Source organism: Dipodomys spectabilis, unplaced genomic scaffold, assembly GCF_019054845.1.
Source record: "Dipodomys spectabilis isolate Male_0828 unplaced genomic scaffold, ASM1905484v1 ptg000051l, whole genome shotgun sequence".
NCBI classification, from domain to species: domain Eukaryota; kingdom Metazoa; phylum Chordata; class Mammalia; order Rodentia; family Heteromyidae; genus Dipodomys; species Dipodomys spectabilis.
Genome location: NW_024870728.1, coordinates 1,522,697 through 1,540,404, shown reverse-complemented (window position 1 = coordinate 1,540,404; position 17,708 = coordinate 1,522,697). Strand labels below are relative to the sequence as shown.

The following is a 17,708-nucleotide window of genomic DNA, read 5'->3' as shown; positions in this document are numbered from 1 at the left end:
GAGTTCACGTCCCAGTAGTGGCACAGGACCAAATCGACAAGATTCTGCAGTCGTGTTGGCCGCATCCACTGGCTCTTCCTTACACACACACAAAATAGCAAGCCATGCTATTTTGATGGCATTTTACCCACAAAATAGCTTCTTTCAAATTAAGAACGAATGGGCTCAAGCCAAGGTTATTAATAGCCATGCGCAGAGGCACAGGGCTGTGCGCCCAGCTCTCAGCAAGTGAAGTCTGGAGGATCATGAAGTCCAGACCAGCCTCCACTACATGGCTGGACTCTATCAGAAGAGAGGAAGGAAGGAAGAGAGAGAAGGAGGGAAGGAAGAAGGAAGGAAGGAACGGAGGAAGGAAGGAAGGAAGGGAGAGAAGGAAGGAAGGGAGAGAAGGAAGGAGTGGAGGGGGGGAGAAGAGGGAAGGCAGGCAGGGAGGGAGGGGGGGAGACAGGCAGGAAGGAAGGCAGGAAGGCAAGAAGGCAGGAAGGAAGGAAGGAAGGAAGAAAGGAAGGAAGAAAGAAAGAAAGAGAGAGAGAGGAGGGAGGGAGGGAGGAAGGGAGGAAGGGAGGCACGCACACATGCAGATACCACTCCATTCACAGAAAACATCTCCTCACCTGAAAAGTTTTACCAATGAGAAGCTGAGCACGTGTGAGACCCTGAATTCAATCCCAGCACCACATATACCAAAAAGGACTTGAAGGTGCAAACCACTGCTTGGTCTGTGGGTGAAAGAGCACACTGTGAAAAGAAATATTTTCAAAAGAACATTTTTTTTTTGGATCCGTAGATCTCAACAGTGAGCTTAATGTGTCAAGTAAACGACATTGTACAGATGTGCTCTTTGCACAGGCAGAGTTGGATTTCTGAATACCTTTGAAGACCTCTAGACCCAGGCACCAGGGGCTCGTGCCTGAAACCTTAGCTACTTTGGAGATTGAGACCTGAGGATTGCAGTTCAAACTCAGCCTGGGTAGGAAAGTCTGTGAGATTGATCTCCCATTAACCACCAAAAGGCTGGAAGTAGAGCTGTGGCTCAAGTGGTAGAGCACTAGCCTTGAGCAAAACAAGCTCAGGGAGATGCCAAGGCCCTGAGTTTAAGCTCCAAGACTGGCGCACACACACACACTAACTCTAGGATTATTGAAATGGTAAATGAGCACTGGTTTCAACTTTCCATCTCCAACTACCTTGGTCCCTACAAGAGTCAGCCTGTCTTTGAACACTAGCCGCTCCCCTCTCACTATGGAAATCTTAGATGGGGGGGGGGTTACTAGTACCTCATACCTATAATCCTTGCTACTCAGGGGGCTGAGATCCACAGGATTGGTGTTCAAAGCAAGCCCAGACAGATAAAATCTAACCATCTCCAAAACAATCAGCAAAAAGGATTAGATGCGTGGGTCACGTGGTAGAGTACCAGCCCAGCAAGGCCCTGAGTTCAAACTCTAGTAGCAGCCAAACACACAAAACTCCTAGATGGCCTCTTTCTTTCTTTCTTTTTTTTTTTTTTTGTCGGTCGTGGGGCTTGAACTCTGGGCCTGGGCACTGTCCCTCAGCTCTTCAGCTCAAATCGAGCACTCTACCACTTGAGCTACAGTGCCACTTCCGGTTTTCTGGTGGTTTATTGGAGATAGGAGTCTCACGGTCTCTCCTGCCCGGGCTGGCTTTGAACCGCGATCCTCAGATCTCAGCCTCCTGAGTAGCTAGGATTACAGGCGTGAGCCACCAGTGCCCGGCTTAGATGGCCTCTTTCAATAGAAGGCTATCCAGGCACAGTGGCTCAGGCCTGTAATTCCAGCGACTCTGAGGCTGAGATGTGAAGGTGGAAGGAAGGTGTGTGGAGTTGTGTGTCACGGGTCCCTTAGGACCATGCCCTGGCCCTGAATTCAAGCTCCAGTACTGCACAAAATAAATAAATAGAAACCAACCAGTGTGTGTCTCCTGTGGAGGGCACAGCTGCAGTGAGAAGCGCTTTTCTGGAGCACAGACGTGGTCTCCATCCTCACCCCTGCAAGAACTAAATGATGGCGACTTCGTTGTGTACCCCGCAACTCAACACAGAATGGATGAACCTCTGCAACCTGAGGGGATTATTGGCAGCAGCGCTATTCTAACTGACTCTTATGTTCTAAGCTTCTCCACCCAGGGCCAGGGCTTTGGAGTGACGGCACCGGCAGAGCTCACTCACTGGGCAGGTGACAAGGACACACACATCGCCATGGTCTCCACGGCTGTAGTTCAAATCTTCCATGTTCCCCCCCCAGGCCTCTATGTTGGAGGCCTGCTGCCCTCTTTCTGCCACTTGGGGGGGGGGGTTGGGGGTTGGGGGAGGTGGAGGCCAGAAGAAGGGGAGAGAGGAGCCTGGGCCACTTCCTGTCCTTTGTGTCTTAACCTCCAGAGCTTGAAGTGTTCACCACACATCCCTGCCAAGCTGTGCTGAGACAGGACCAAAGCCTAAGAGCCAATCTATTCTGCTTTTCTTTTGCCATTAATGGGATTTGAACTCAGGGCTTGGACACTGCCTGAGTGCTTTTGCTCACAGCTGATGCTCTACTATTTTGAGCCACAGCTCAACTTTGACTTTCTGGTGGTTAAGTGGAGGAAAAGTGTCTCATGGATTTTCCTTCCTAAACTGGCCTTGCACTGATATCCTCAGATCTCCTGAGTAGCTAGGGTTACAGGTGTGAGCCACCAGCGTATGGCTCCAGCCATACTATTAATACAGGGCTGAAATCTTCAAATCTGGGCCTTTTTCTCTTTTTTCCTCTTCCTGATTCTCCTTCTCCTCCTCCTTCCACTTCTGGCTTAAAACTATTTCTCCCCAGGCTGGTGTTGAACTGTGATCCTCACATCCCAGCCTCCTGAGTAGTTAGAATAAATACAGGTGTCCAGCAATTTCCTATAGGATGGAGAGCTGAGCAGCAGAGCTCTCCTGCTCCACCTGCCCCAGGACTGGCCAGAACTCGCTGGTGTGGCAGGTGCTGGTGCGGAATGAGCACCTGTGTTCCCCACCTCTGCCCATTCTAGGAGGCCATGCATGACCTGGAACCCCAGGCTGGGCTGCGGCTCCCTGGCCAGGCCAGTGGCTCTTTGCCCATGAGCACTTCTCAGCCGCCAGCAAAGCCAGGGACCAGCCGCCTGGGTGCAGGCAGGGGCAGCAGGGTGCAGAGCTGAGTGCGTTGTCCAGCCGCTCATGATCTTCATCTGCACCTGCCACACTGCGCTCCCTCAAGCACCCCACCCCACCCCATAGTCCCTCCACGCCCGGAAAGGTCAGCCATTGCACTGTGGAAATGCTAGCTTTATTGCTGTGTGTGGCGGGAGAGCGGAAGTCCTGGCGGACTCAGGCCCCCAGCCCACCCAGCTTGTGGGCTGAGCTGCTGAGGAGCCCAAACCAAGAGAGGCAGCACAGGTCCCATCCAGTCCTGGCCCACGGGGACAGCGGGGCTGACTGCGCCACCCAGGCCCGCTGGTTACTTCTGAGCTCCGCTGGTCGGGGCTCTGGAGGAGGCCCCAGAACAGGAAGCTGTGTGAGGCTCCGGCAGAGGTAGAGAGAACAGCTCCCCGAACAACCGGTGTGGAGCGAAGCCAGCCTAAGGTGGAGTGGGAGCCGCAGCATCTGGGATTCAGGATTCATCAGGCGCCATGGCTGCCACAGGCAGCAGCGCCGGCAGCGGCAGCAGCGGCAGCAGCAGCAGCACGGGCAGCGCCCACAGCAGCACGGGCACGCGAGTCTCAGTGGCGTTCAGGCCGGACCCCGCCGAGGCGGCCTGGCCGGACCCCGCGCTTTGTCCGTGCCCGGCGGGGGGCGGCAGGCCGCAGTCGGTGTAGGGCTCCAGGCAGGCGGCGAAGGCCATGACGTGCGCGATGTAGTTCTGCTCTTGGACGCCATGCAGCAGGTGCGCCTGCGGGCCGCGCGCAAACACCGCCACGTCCTCCCCGCTGTGCGTCTCCGAGGCCAAGGGCACAGCCGCCTGCTGCCGGTAGGTGGGCGCGCCTGGCGGGACGGGACGCTGAGCACGTGACCTGCAAGCTCCCCGCGCCCCGACCCCCACCGGGAATCGCCATCACTCACCGCTCTCGCTTTCCCGGGTGTCTGGCCGCGCGCCCTGGCCCAGCGCGTAGCCGGGGCCGTTGGCGTAGAGGATGGACGTGTAGGACTTGCCGTCCAGGGCCTTATCGGGGGACAGGCCTGCACGGGGAGAAGGGGACACCTCGCACTCCTGCATGTGGGTGCCTGTGCCACACCCCACCTGTGCCACAGAAGAAACTGAGGCAGGCGGAGATTTCTGCTCTCCAGTTGATGCCTGGTGGCCACGCCTGTGATCTTAGCTACTGAGGAGGCTGAGGCCTGAGGATCAGGGTTCTAAGCCAGCCCCAGCAGTTAGCCGCTCATGTGCGACGAGCCCCAACTCATGGGCAGTGGAGCGGGGTTGGAAAGCCCAGGGCAGCACCAGGCCTGGGAAGGAAGGGAGGTGGATTCCACGGCCCTGCCATGTCCCCAGCGTACCGAAGATGGAGGTGCCCCGCCGTGTGTAGCCCCCGAAGGAGAAGACGTGGGAGTGGTCGGCGGTGACGAGGGTCAGCGTGTCCCGCTCGTCGGTGAGCAGCGCGGCCTTCTCGATGGCGGCGTCAAACATGACGGCCTCGGTCAGCGCCTTGTGTGCGATGCCCTCGTGGTGGCCGTGGTCGATGCGGCCGCCTGCGGGAAGCAGGTGGCAGTGCCAGGGTGCTGCTCCTGCCCGGGGTGGGTCCCCTCCCCCCGGAACGGCCGCTCACCCTCCACGAAGAGGTAGAAGCCCCGCGGGTTCCTGCTCAGCACCCGCAGCGCCGCCTCCGTCATCTCCTCCAGGGACGGGTCCAGCGCGGGGTCTCGGGTCATCTCGTACTTCATCTCGGTGGGCTCGAACAGGCCTGAGGGACGAGGCGGCGTGGTGAGCCCGGGCGCGCGGGGCGCGCGGGGCGCGGGGGCAGCGCAGCAGGGGGTTCTTACCCAGGAGGTGAGTGGCCGCGGGGTCCTGGGCCGCCTGCAGGAGGCCTGTGCGGTTCCACACGTACTGCGCCCCCTGGAGGAGCACAGCGCTCAGCGCGGAGGAGGCCGCGCCCGCCCGCCCGCCCGCCCGCGCCCCTCCCCGGGGCCAGGGTACCTGGTGCTGCCCCAGCCACTCCTGCACCAGGTCGCGTCCGTCCAGCCTGCTTCCTGCCCGCGTGGCGTCCGCCGGGTATTCGGGGTCCGGGGTCCCCTTGGGGAACATGAACTTGCGGCCCCCGCCCAGGATCACCTGTGGACACAGCACCAGCTGGCCGCTGGGCCTGGCCGCTCTCCTGCCCGTGCCCCCCCCCAGCCCCAGCCGCCCACGCCTGCCCGCGGCCCGCGGCGCCCGCGCGCGCTCACGTCGATGTCCATGTTGGAGACGAGCTGGGCGGCGATGTCCCGGCAGCCCTCCTGCAGCGCCGAGGCCGGCATGTCGGCGTCTGAGTACCAGTTGCGGTTCACCGTGTGCGCGTAGGTGCCCGCGGGGGACGCGTGCTGCACGCGGGTGGTGGTCACCACGCCCACCGACTTCCCTGCACACACAGGCCCGAGGTCAGCACGGGTCACCCAGACCTCCAAAGATGCTGCCCGTGTCCTGAGCTCAGCGGCCCCCCACACCTGCTCGCTTGGCGCGGTGCATCACAGACGAGACCTCGTTGCCGAAGGTGGTGTTGCACTGGTTGAAGCGCGCGGCCGCGCTCAGCCCGATGGTCTTGAAGTGGGCCTTGACCCCGCACAGGAAGGCCGTGGCTGTGCCCGCGCTGTCTGGGACCTGTCTGTCCACGTTGTAGGTCTGGGGACAGAAACTCAGCTCTCATCTGGCTCAGAATTCACCCAGACAATGATGCTGCCAGTTGGGGAGTCGTCCTCACTGACAGGACTCCTAACTGGGCTCAGCTCTGCGGGGCCTCCCTCTGCCCCTCCCAGCCCTGCCCTCCCCCTCCCCAGCTGTGGGGCTCAGGTGACAGTGCTCACCTTGGACAGAGCCACATAAGGGAAGCGGTCCATGGCCAGGGGCGTCTCAGGTCCAGGATGGCCCTCCATCTGCCCCTTGAGGATGCGGGTGGCCGTCACTGTGGACACCCCCATGCCTGCGGGAGGAGAAGCCGGTCAGGTCTGGCCCCGGGGCTGGCCTGGGTTGTGGGGTGCATTGGTGGTGGGCTGAAAGGCCGGGCAGGGGGTGGGGTGGGGGAGGGTGGAGGTGGGAGAGGGGTGGAGGGGGTGTTGGGTGGGGGTGCGCGTCTGCGTGCTCACCGTCTCCCAAGAAGAGGATGAGGTTGTGGGCTGAGGTCTGAAGGGGCTGCCGGCTTCTGGCGGCCAGCAGGGCCTCGGCGGCCTTTTGGTTCCAGAAGGCGGGGTTCTCCTCTTCCACTGGCCAAGGGGTCGGCAGAGACTGGGGGAGGCCAGGCTTCTCGTGGGGAGCCGGAACGAGGTCTTGGGCCTGCTTCTCAGGTAGGATGGCACCGAGACACCATGGTGGCTGCAGTACAAGGAACAGCAGCAGCAGCCAGCTTCTGTCCATGTCGGCGCTGCCGATGGCTGAACAGCAAGAAGGCGAGTTCCACACCAAGTCCAGAGTGCCCAAGCTGAGCTGAGTTGCGAAACTTCCTTCCCACTTATAAAGGCTCAGATCCCTTCCTCAGAGCCCAGCACCACCCTGCTCCACCCTGCCCGCTAAAACTCATCCCCATTGGGGAGAGTTTTGGCAGGGTGTGGCTGAGCTGAGGGCCTGGGCCACACAGGAGCTTCCTGATGGGCTCAGGGTGGATCCCAGGTGTGCAGGCCCCTGCGCCCAGCTGCCTTTGGGGCACAGAGGCAGCCACCCCTCCACTCTTGCTGTTTTTTGGGAGCCCATCACTGCCCCTGGATGTGGAGTTGGGGCTTAGCATCAGGGAGACAGAGTCGCATAGAGGAGGAACAGCAGGCAGAGGGCCCGGCTGTCAGATCACCTCTGAGACCCCGGAAGGTGGAGTCAGGAAAATTGGGCTGCAGGGACTGGGGGTGTGCACCGTGTGTATCTGGAGTTACTGGGGTGTTAGGCCTCTGTATGTATGGGGGTGTAAACACTTTCCTGGAGCAGGCGGGATAAGTTGAGTCAGTGTTTGGGGCCAAACCAGGCAGGGACTCGGTTTTTCAGAGCAGTAATTTACACAAATGCACGGGGCACTTTTCTTCCTGAGACAATGCTTGAAGCCAGAGATGAGGCTTCTGAGAAGGAGTGGAGCGTTTCCATACACTCAGATGGGGTTACAATCCTTTCTGTGTATTGGTGTCTCAAACCTGTAATCCTTGGGGTCGGGAGGGAAGGGATGGGAGGGGAAAAACGAAGGAGATAACAATGCTCAAGAGGAAATGTACTCATTACCTTACTCAGGTAACTGTAACCCCTCTGTATTCTTATAAGAAAAAAATTATATCTATATATATCTATAGATATACATATACATACATATATATATACCCTGTAATCCTAGCTACTCAAGAGGCTGAGTTCCAAGAACCAATGATTTGGGCCAAGCTGGGCAATGGTGGCTCATGCCTATAATCCAAGCTACTCAGGAGATCTAAGGATTGCAGTTCAAAGCCAGGCCAGGCCAGGCAGGAAAGTCAGTGAGAGTTTTATCTCCAATAAACCACTCAGAAAACTGGAAGCAGCGCTGTGGCTCAGATGGGAGTAGGTTTATCTGGAGCTGAAGAGCTGGGGGACAGTGCCCAGGCCCAGAGTTCAAGCCCCACAACCGACCCTCCCCTCTCCCTACAGATTTGAGCCAGCCTTTTATGTTAATTTTTGCCAGAGTTTATTTTGCCAGATTCAAGGATGCACTATTCTAATTGTCTAAGATGGGAGCAGCCCACAAATCCTGGGATGACTGGATTAGCATAATCTGCTAGTGTGTTTGTTCTAGTTTATAATTCCATCCTTTAAGGAGGCTGAAGGAGGATTCAGGGTTCAAGGACACTGAGCCTGAAAGTGAGACTCTATCTAAAAGTTTTGTGTTTTTTGTGATATTACCTTAGTCTTTTTTTAAAGATTTAATTTATTGGAAGGGTAGTGTTAGAGAGGTTACAGTTACGTATGTCAGGTCATGAGTGTGTTTCCTGCAGAACGTCGTTACCCCCGCCCTCGTTTTCTCCCACTTTCCCTCACCCAGACTCCCCTCCCCCCCAAGTTGTAGCTTTCAGTTCCGACGCGGAGCCGCAGCCGCTGCGCTGCTCACCCTTTGTCCTTTGTCTCATTATTTTCTTATTCCTCTTTTCTAAAGATTTTAAAAAGGAATCTTTCAGCCCATTTCCTTCTCAGGCGTCAGGGCATTTCTCTTCCACTTCTCCCTACTTTATTTTGTTACACTAAAAAGTAAAAACCTCCACCTTGTGATGCTTCTTTTTTTTTGGGGGGGGGGGTCCGGTCATGGGGCCTGAACTCTGGGCCTGGGCACTGTCCCTCAGCTCTTCAGCTCAAGGCTAGCGCTCTACCACTTGAGCCACCTTCTCAGCCCTGTGATGCTTCTTTCTGAGAGCAGTGGAAATCCTCTTTACATGAGGACCTGAAGTTCCCTAAAGTGACCTGGAACTGGGAAGCCGAGGGACCCTCACCCTCCTCCCTGCGCCTCTGGCGGGAGGAAATGGGCGAGCCAGCCTACAGCTGAATCTTGTAAGGCACAGAATGAAAGAGAGAGGAAAAACACTGAGACAGAAGACTTTATAATAGTCTTGAGGCTTGCCCTCCTTCCCCAAGCAAATGTTGGGATTTTGAGATCGACTGTGAGCTAAGTGACAACCAAATATTCAAATTTCAGGAGGGATTAAGGAAATTAATATCTGGCCAAATGTGACATAAACAACAGCAACAAAAAAATAACCACAACACAACAAGCAATGAGGTGTTAAATGACTGGTATTTGCAACTTTGGTATATTGAGCTGATTTTTTCTGACTTTTGAGTTTCTGCAGTTTGTCTGACAAGAGAAATTTGGATTCTGTGTTGTAATTAACAAGGAACGAATGTGAGGCTTAAGGAGATCTGCTGTGGGGCTGGGAAGGTAGCTCAGTGGTAGAGTGCTTGCCTAGCATGCATGAAACCCTGGATTCCATTCCTCAGTACCACATAAATAGAAAAAGCCAGAAGTGGCACTGTGGCTCAAGTGGTAGACGCTAGCCTTGAGCAACAGAAACTCTTAAGTTGACAATTATATTTCAGGGCTTGGTTTATGCCATTCCATGTCTTCCGTCTTCTTGCGTGTACAGGTCTTGTTGGGAAATCTACTGTTATTTTAATGAGCTTGCCTGCCGTTTTGTGACTTGTCACTTCTTTGCTGCATTCAGTATTCTTTCTGTAGCCTTTATTTAGCACCTTAGCTACCAAATGCCGAAGAGTGTTTCTTCTCTGATTGTAACTCTAAATTGAGTGTTCTGTAAGCCCCTTCTACTTCTGCTTCTTTACTTTTGCTAGTCCTGGGGTTTGAACTCAGGGCCTGGGTACTGTCCCTGAGTCTCTCTATGCTCAAAGCTAGCCCTCTACCAATGAGGCACAGTTACTTCTACCTTTTTCTGAGTAGTTTATGGGAGATAAGAGTCTCATGGACTTTTCTGCCCGGGCTGGCATTGAACCTCAATCCTCAGATCTCAGCCTCCTGAGTAGCTAGGATGACAGGCATGAGCCACCTGCGCCCAGCTGTAAGCCTCTTCTTAATAAACCTTACTGAAACTTTCTCAAGGTTGATAGTTGTTTTTCCATTTTTCTTGAATAGATTACTTACTTCTTTAGTTTTAGCTCTTTTCCTTCTTCAGTATCCACAATGGTTAGGATGTTTTTTGTTTGGTTGGTTTGGGTTTTGGTGGTGTAGAGTTTGGAGCCTTATATTTCCTAGGCTCGTAGTCTACCCCAGGGTTAGTCTTTTCATGGTATCCTAGAGGCCTTACAGATTCCGTTTGGATTCTCTTGGTGTTTGTTCAGTGTCACTGATCTAATTCTTGTGCTTGATCTTCAAACCAAGACACTCTATTTCCAGCTTCTTCTGTTCTGCTGGCTAGGCTTTTGGTTGCGTTTTTCACTTGTGCTATTGAGCTCTTCATTTCCAAGATTTCATTTAGATTGATTTCAAGATATCTGTATCTTTATTGATTTCCTGCATTTGTCTTCCCAATAGGAGGCAAAACTGTCTAGGTCACATTGTTTGTTTTTGTTGTTTTGTTGGTCGTGGGGATTGAACTCTGGGCCTAGGCCCTGCCTCTGAGCTCTTCAACTTAAGGTGAGCACTCTACTGCTTGAGCCACACTACCACTTCTGGTTAATTGGGGATAAGAGTCTTACAGACTTTCCTCCGGGCTGGCTTTGAACGACGATCCTCAGATCTCAGCCTCCTGAGTAGCTAGGATTACAGGCTTAAGCCACTGGCACCCAGCTGGACGTAACTATTGACACCTGAGAAAAGAAAGGTCCCCTTAAAAATTAGGGCTGGGAAGGTGGCTCAGTGGTAAAGTGCTTGCCTTGTACACATGAGGCCCTGAGTTCGATTCTTCAGCACCACATAATAGAAAAAGCTGGAAGTGGTGCTGTGGCTCAAGTGGTAGAGTGCTAGCCTTGGGCTGAAGAACTGAAGGACAGCACCCAGGCCGAGAGTTCAGGCCCCACAACTGACCAAAAAAAAAAAAAAATTCAGGCAAACTCAGAGCAACAGCTCACTATTTAATCAGGGACTGGCTGGGTTCTACAGGATTTGAACCCCTGGCCTTAGGGTAATAATGGCAATAACCCAGGACCTGATTATAAACCTCTGACATGAACTAGGAACCACAACAACAGAAAAGAAAAGTCTATCAGAACAGAAAAGTCTATCAACACATAAAGGATTATTGGAACCTATCCTGCTCTGGGAGCTCCAGTTTTAGGTTTGTCTTTTTTTTGATATGTAACCAAAAGGTGGGACATGACACTAAAGGTCCTTTCCAAGCTGGGTGCTAAGTGTCTCACAGCTGTAATCCCAGCAACTCAGGAGGCTGAGATCTGAGGATCATGGTTCGAAGCCAGCTTGGGCTGCAAAGTCCAGGAGACTTATATCTTCAATAAATTACTCAAAAAGCTGGAAGTGGACCTGTGGTAGAGAGCTAGTCTTGAGCAAATAAAGCTCTGGGACAATTCTCAGGCCCTGAGTTCAAGTCCTAGAACAGGCACACACAAAAACATTCCTATTCAAAGATGGTGGGGAGAAATAGGGGGAGAACCACAATGGAGTGGGTAACAATGTTCAACAAGAAATGTACCTCACTCATGTAAATGTAGCCTCTCTGTACGGCATCTTTACAATAAAACTTAACAAAACAAAGATGGGAATTGCATGGTTTATGACTTATTTTCTAAAATATTAGATGCTGTCACATCAAAGAACATAATCCTTGCATTTGTGTTTTAAAAAAACTATATCCCTTGATCATTACAACAAAAGCAGATTTGTCATGAAATGAAGGATTTTATTCCTATAAATCAATAAAAGATTAAAAATGGACCTCTCTCTGGGGGCACTCAGCAGTAAATTAAAAATGCTGTCCGTAGATGTTAGCTACAACCCAACCACTGCATCTGAAATCAACAATAGGTGGATCTAGACTTCCTACTTTATAGTAGCTATTAATCCACTATGTTGTTTCTGTACATTGTAGATGTTTCCAATACATTCAATCTAGACATTGCATTTCCTTAATGCTCTTTGTAAGAGACTTACTAGCTTATCCACATATAGGAAAGTGTTTACTTGATGGGTTATATGTTATGCATATGTGGAAATGTTACAACAAAATCTCCTTGTACAACTAATGTATGCTAATGAAATAGTATTTTTTAAAACTGAGAGGAAGAAAAGACTAGGCTGCCACACAATGCATCTGTTTCTGAAATGTCTGTCATTTTCAATGCATGTGTCCACAGTGTGGTCTGGCAGAGCATGCTAGGTGCCGCAGCTGCCTGTACTTCACGATGTAAACACTGAACTGCGCGAGGAGGAGCTCATTGCCTTTTATTCCATATGTTGTTTTTTAAGCCAAAATCTATATTGTACAGGTTCCAAACTCCTGGGCTCCAGCGATCCTCCTGCCTCAGCCTCCCGATGAGCTGAGGTCGTAGGCCTGTGCCCAGGAGAAAGTCCTCACCTTTAATGCTCTCCCAGCCACTCTGGCAACACCAAGGTCAGTACCTCAGTTGTTCGTGGGGTGTGTGTAATACACGCTCACTTTCCCATCTCAGCTGTCAGACACACAGCACTCCACACAGCCCCAGCAAGACACAGGACCAGCAGGATGGAGGGGCGTTGCTGTGTGAAATCCCCGCAGCTGCTTCTCGTGGCTGGCGATGGTGGTCGTCCTTTTTCAGTAGTTACAATCTCCCTTGCTAATTGTTTTAGGAGAAAAAAGTGAGCTTGACTCATCAAAAATTACTAATAGAGTAATACCAAGGCCACGTGTGGCTATGGACAGAGATCAGGAAGGAGACACAGGAATGGCTGCTATGGGAAGAGATCAGGAAGGGGATGCAGGAATGGCTGCGCGGTGGCAATTACTGGTGATGAGAACAGAAATTCACCAGGCCTTGGGCCCATGCTCCATCCCTACTTTCCAGATGTCCTTTGACCTTAATCTCTCCAAGCCTCTGGCCTGAGACATGGAAAAGGACAGTATCTGCATCCCAGGGCTGTTTTGGGGACTTAGCTGGAGGGGGAGGGGGGGGCGGGAAGGGGCAGGCCTGACCTTCAGAGCAACGCCAGTCTTGGAAGTTGCGGAGGTGTGGGAGGCCAAGTTTGAGAGGTGATAAAAGAGGTGACACAGAAGCACTCTCGTGGCTGGTGGGACCTGTGTGACCCAGTCCAGCTGGGCCCACCCCCACCCCCACCAGCTTTCCTTCCTTCAAGAAAACTCTGCAGGGTCCTGGGGAGGGGCGGGAAGGGGATTCCGCCCCTCTCCTTCCACATGAAAGTGCCATGGAAGTTCCCAATGGACTGTTGAGCTCCTGCAGAGGGAACAGGGCCCAGTCTCCGAGGACCCAGGGTGTGGGACAGGGTCAGAAGAAAGGCACTCTGTGCGGTAACCTCTGTGCGGTCGGAGCTGTGGTGGTTTAGCTCCGTATTCAGGAGGGCAGTTGGGTTCTTTGTGTGCTTTTCCGAGTCTCCCAGATCAACGTGGAGAAGGCTCAGAGGCTTCAGAGCACAAAACAAGACCACCCATTTCCCAGTCTCCACGCTGCTGCTGGCTGGAGAGAAAGATAAAGCAAACTGCCACTGAAATGCTACCACGTGCCAGGCCGTGTGCCGCCTGCCCCAGGCCCCTAAGCAAGCAGGGCACGTGGAGAGTGGTCAAGTTAAAACAAAGCCCGGCTGTGCTCCGCGCCAAGGGTCCACTCGGAGCCCCCCTCCTTCCCTCCTTCCGGGCAGCAAAGACAGGCCAGGCCCCTGCGCGCTGCCCCCCCCCCCCCCGCCCCGGGCCTCCAGCCTCTAGCATCAAGCCTCTTTGAGTCGGCCTCTGCCTCCCACAGCCGCACACCAGGGGCCATGAGGACGGCGGCCAGGAGGCCCGCGTTATCGCCGGCCTCCAAGGCCACCGGGGCGCTGGGAGCCGGCCGGGGCGCCATGGAGGCCCCGTACTCCATGACCGCGCACTACGACGAGTTCCAGGAGGTGAAGTACGCCAGCCGGTGCGGCGCGGGCAGGGGCGGCGCGCGCGGGGCCTCGCTGCCGCCCGGCTTCCCGCGGGCCGCGGGCCGCGGCGCCGGCGGGGCCCGGGCCTCGCTGCCGCGCTGGAACCGGCGCGAGGTGTGCCTGCTGTCGGGGCTGGTGTTCGCCGCCGGCCTGTGCGCCATCCTGGCCGCCATGCTGGCGCTCAAGTACCTGGGCCCGGGCGCGGCGGGCGCGGGCGCGGGCGCGGGCTCGGCGGGCGGCGGCGCGTGTCCCGAGGGCTGCCCCGAGCGCAAGGCCTTCGCGCGCGCCGCGCGCTTCCTGGCCGCCAACCTGGACGCCAGCATCGACCCGTACCAGGACTTCTACTCGTTCGCGTGCGGCGGCTGGCTGCGGCGCCACGCCATCCCCGACGACAAGCTGACGTACGGCACCATCGCGGCCATCGGCGAGCAGAACGAGGAGCGGCTGCGGCGCCTGCTGGCGCGGCCGGCCGGGGGCCCCGGCGGCGCGGCGCAGCGCAAGGTGCGCGCCTTCTTCCGCTCGTGCCTCGACATGCGCGAGATCGAGCGGCTCGGGCCGCGGCCCATGCTCGAGGTCATCGCCGACTGCGGGGGCTGGGACCTGGGCGGCGCGGGCCCGGCGGCGGCGGCGGCGGCGGGCGAGCGGCCGGGGTCCGAGCGGCCCGGGGCGGCGGCGGCGGCGCGCTGGGACCTCAACCGGCTGCTCTACAAGGCGCAGGGCGTGTACAGCGCGGCCGCGCTCTTCTCGCTCACCATCAGCCTGGACGACAGGAACTCCTCGCGCTACGTCATCCGCGTGAGTGCGGCCCGGGGGCCTCGGGGGCCCCGCGGGTCCCGCGGCGCTGCGGGCCGCTCGCCTGGGCCCGCGCGTGCTCGCGTCCCCGGGGCCCGGGCCCGGGGTGGGGCGCAGCCGGCGGAGCGCGGGAGGTGGGCACCAGGCACTTGCTGCTGCGAGTGGCCGCGGAGCCGCGGGAGCCGCGGTGGATTCCCAGCCTCTCCGCAGCCGGGCCGGCGGGTGGGCGGGGGCGGGGGGGGGGGGGAGCCTGCACCTCCCGGGCCAGGCCCGGGCCCATGGCTGCTCCCACAGTAGCCCAAGTGAAGGAGGGTGGGGCAGGGGTGCAGGCTCAGCCCAGCAGGGTTTGGGGGCAGGGGAGGCAGGAGCTGGTGTGGGCGCCCCTAGGGCTTGTAAGGACGGGTGTCCCGCGGGTCTTTTGGGGCATGTAGGTGGCTGGCAGTTGACCTCTGATGTGGGGTGTCCTGTCTGCCTCCCAGATTGACCAGGATGGGCTCACCCTGCCCGAGAGGACCCTGTACCTAGCTCAGGATGAGGAGAGCGAGAAGGTGCCTGGCCGTGGGGAGGGCTGCGGGGAAGGGGGGGCGGAGCAGGGGGTCCTGCGGCCAGGCCTGTCCACCCCTCAGGAATGCCTGTGCTGCCGCAGATCCTGGCGGCCTACAGGGTGTTCATGGAGCGTCTGCTGAGACTTCTGGGAGCCGAGGCTGTGGAGCAGAAGACCCAGGAGATCCTGCAGCTGGAGCAGAGGCTGGCCAACGTGAGCAGGGGGGCAGGGGCTGCTGGACGCCGGCAGGGGCAGGGGCAGGCAGGCTCAGCTCGGGTCTCCCCCCAGATCACCGTGTCAGAGTATGATGACCTGCATCGCGATGTCAGCTCCATGTACAACAAGGTGACACTGGCCCAGCTGCAGAAGATCACCCCCCATGTGAGTGCCGAAGCCCTGGTGCCTTGTGACGGCGCATCCTGGCTGTAGAGGGACGGACAAGGCCCTCCAGGCAGCTAGGGTCCGTGTCCTCCGTTCGTCTTCCTCATCCTCTCTCTGTCCTCTGTGGCTGCTGTCCTGGGTCCCACAGCTGCGCTGGAAGTGGCTGCTTGACCAGATCTTCCAGGAGGACTTCTCAGAGGAGGAGGAGGTGGTGCTGCTGGCCACAGACTACATGCAGCAGGTGTCCCAGCTGATCCACTCCACGCCCCGCAGGTGAGGCTGCTGCCTCAGACCCCTGCTGGGCACCCTGGGCCTGTTCACTTGGCAACTGTAGGGTGGCCACCTCTGTGCACAGCCACATCAGGGGAGCCAGGTGGGAGCACTGTAATAGGAGTCCAGGTCCCAGGTTCAGACAGGAGCACTGTCAGGGGAGTCTGGTCTCCCAGTTCCAGAGGCCATTGCTCCTTCCTGCCCCACAGGAGCCTGGGCAGCCTTCTATGTGCCATTTCTTTCCCCGGGCCTGGGGGAACTGAGTCAAGTTGATTCCTAGAGAAGGTGTAGCATGGTGGTCCTGCACCAGGACCAGGTGTGGAGGTGGTTGCTTGGTAAAGTCCAGCCCTGAGGCCGGCTCTGCCCAGTGTCCTGCCCCACGGAAAGGGAGGAAATGGTGTGGCCTGTGCCATCAGGCCCTGCGGCCCTTGGGACCAGGAGCGTGTCCTGTGGTGTGACTAGTCTTAACACCCATCCAGGCTGAGCTTCTGTGCGCCTAGATTGCCGTCTCACCCGTCCAAGTTCTTCCCAGGCGGGTACTGGGTGGCTCCCAGTGTGGGATCATAGGGGGACCAGGATATGGTGACATCCCCTGCCCGTCTATAGACAGCCCTTTCTTCACCTGGCCCCAGGATCCTGCACAACTGTGGTGCTGAGCAAGCACCTCTCCCCACATCCCCTGTTCTGGCTCAGGAGACAGAGGGCAGTGATGAGCCCAGAGCCGGCCTGTGTCTGCCTGGGACTGGCTAGTCACGCCTGTCCAGGGGCACTTTTCAGCTGCCAGCAAAGCCAAGTCATTTGAGTGAGTGCAGGGTGGGTAACCATGTACTCTCAGGATCTTGAGCTGAGACCTGGGGGCCCCAGAACCTCTCAGCAGCCACCAGCCGGGGCCTGTTGGGGGCTCAGCTGTTAAGAGACTCTTCCTGCCCTTGCTGCCCCGCTGCTCTGGGGGCCCTGCCCACCCTCTCAGGCAGCTCAAGGCCAGGGCCTTAGGCACGGATGAACGTTGCAGTTCTCCCCACAGACCGGCAGCTCATCATCAGGAGGAGAAAGCCGCCGTGGTCCCCCTGCACCCCACAGCCCCTCTGCTGTGCTCAAGGCCTCACTTGGCCCAGGAGCCTTGTGCAACTCCCCACCCTCTGGTGCCCTCTTCCAGGCCTCCAGATCCTACTCCCAAACCTGTCTATCCGCACTCTGCCACCAGGCATTAGGGGCTGTGATCTCTAGGAAGGATTGCTGCTGTGACATCATCCACCAATTCATTTTATTATTTATTATTATTGCTGTCTCTCCAGGGAGAATGGGAAGCTCAGGAGGACAAGAGTGTTCTTTTCTTGGAAATTTGTCTATTGCCTGAGATAGGCTGGAGGGGCTCAGTGGTCTCTGGACGCCCTGCCCCAGCCCCTTTGCCCCCTGCCCCTCCTTGGGTTCCAGCCTGGACAGGGGATAGACAGGCAGTGTGCGCCGAGGATCTGAGTGAGTGGCGACCTCTCCTGAGCTTCTGAAGGTGAAGGGAGCGAGGTATGGAGGTGGCCGTGGCGCTGTGTCAGGATCTAGCCCCAGCAGCCTCCTTGGCCAGCAGGGTCAGGTCGGGGTAGCAAGCGGCCAGCCTCCTGTGTCTCCCTCCCGTGCTCAAGTCTTAGTTTCCTGTAGGAACCACAGAGACCAAAGCCACCAAAATGGGATACTGGGTCGGGCTGATTTGGTGAGTGACACCATTGGATCTGTACCCCCTAGATCCTCTGAAAAGCCATACATGGGGTGGAGTGGTTGTCCAAGCTCTCAGCTTTACCGGGGAGGTCTAGAGGAGGTTCCTGAGGACCCTGAGTATGGTGGCCACAGTCCTTAGTTGAGGGGAGAAAGCCTTGAGCAGTCCGAAGCTACTGCCTCATCCCCAATCAAGGGGCCTTGCGAATAGCCTTCGGTGGGAGCTCAGGAACTGGTGGCTAGAGCTGGGTGCTGGAAACTGGCACAGATGCAGGGGTTCTGTAGGTAGGGCTGAGCA

At 56.6% G+C, this 17,708-nt stretch overlaps 2 protein-coding genes across 2 annotated transcripts; one reads left to right on the top strand and one right to left on the bottom strand.

Moving 5' to 3' along the window:
- Positions 1-3,331: 3,331 nt before the first annotated feature.
- Positions 3,332-13,649, bottom strand: LOC122107536 (intestinal-type alkaline phosphatase-like). Its single transcript, XM_042679323.1, has 11 exons — positions 13,562-13,649; positions 6,290-6,574; positions 6,011-6,126; positions 5,654-5,828; positions 5,396-5,568; positions 5,148-5,282; positions 4,994-5,066; positions 4,780-4,914; positions 4,511-4,702; positions 4,076-4,192; positions 3,332-3,997 (listed from the first exon to the last, which is right to left on the bottom strand). The coding sequence occupies exons 1-11, from the start codon at positions 13,647-13,649 to the stop codon at positions 3,627-3,629; spliced, it is 1,860 nt and encodes a 619-aa protein (XP_042535257.1). The 3' UTR covers positions 3,332-3,626.
- Positions 13,648-17,552, top strand: LOC122107535 (endothelin-converting enzyme-like 1). Its single transcript, XM_042679322.1, has 6 exons — positions 13,648-14,511; positions 14,988-15,056; positions 15,155-15,265; positions 15,341-15,433; positions 15,582-15,706; positions 17,441-17,552. The coding sequence occupies exons 1-6, from the start codon at positions 13,648-13,650 to the stop codon at positions 17,550-17,552; spliced, it is 1,374 nt and encodes a 457-aa protein (XP_042535256.1).
- Positions 17,553-17,708: the final 156 nt, after the last annotated feature.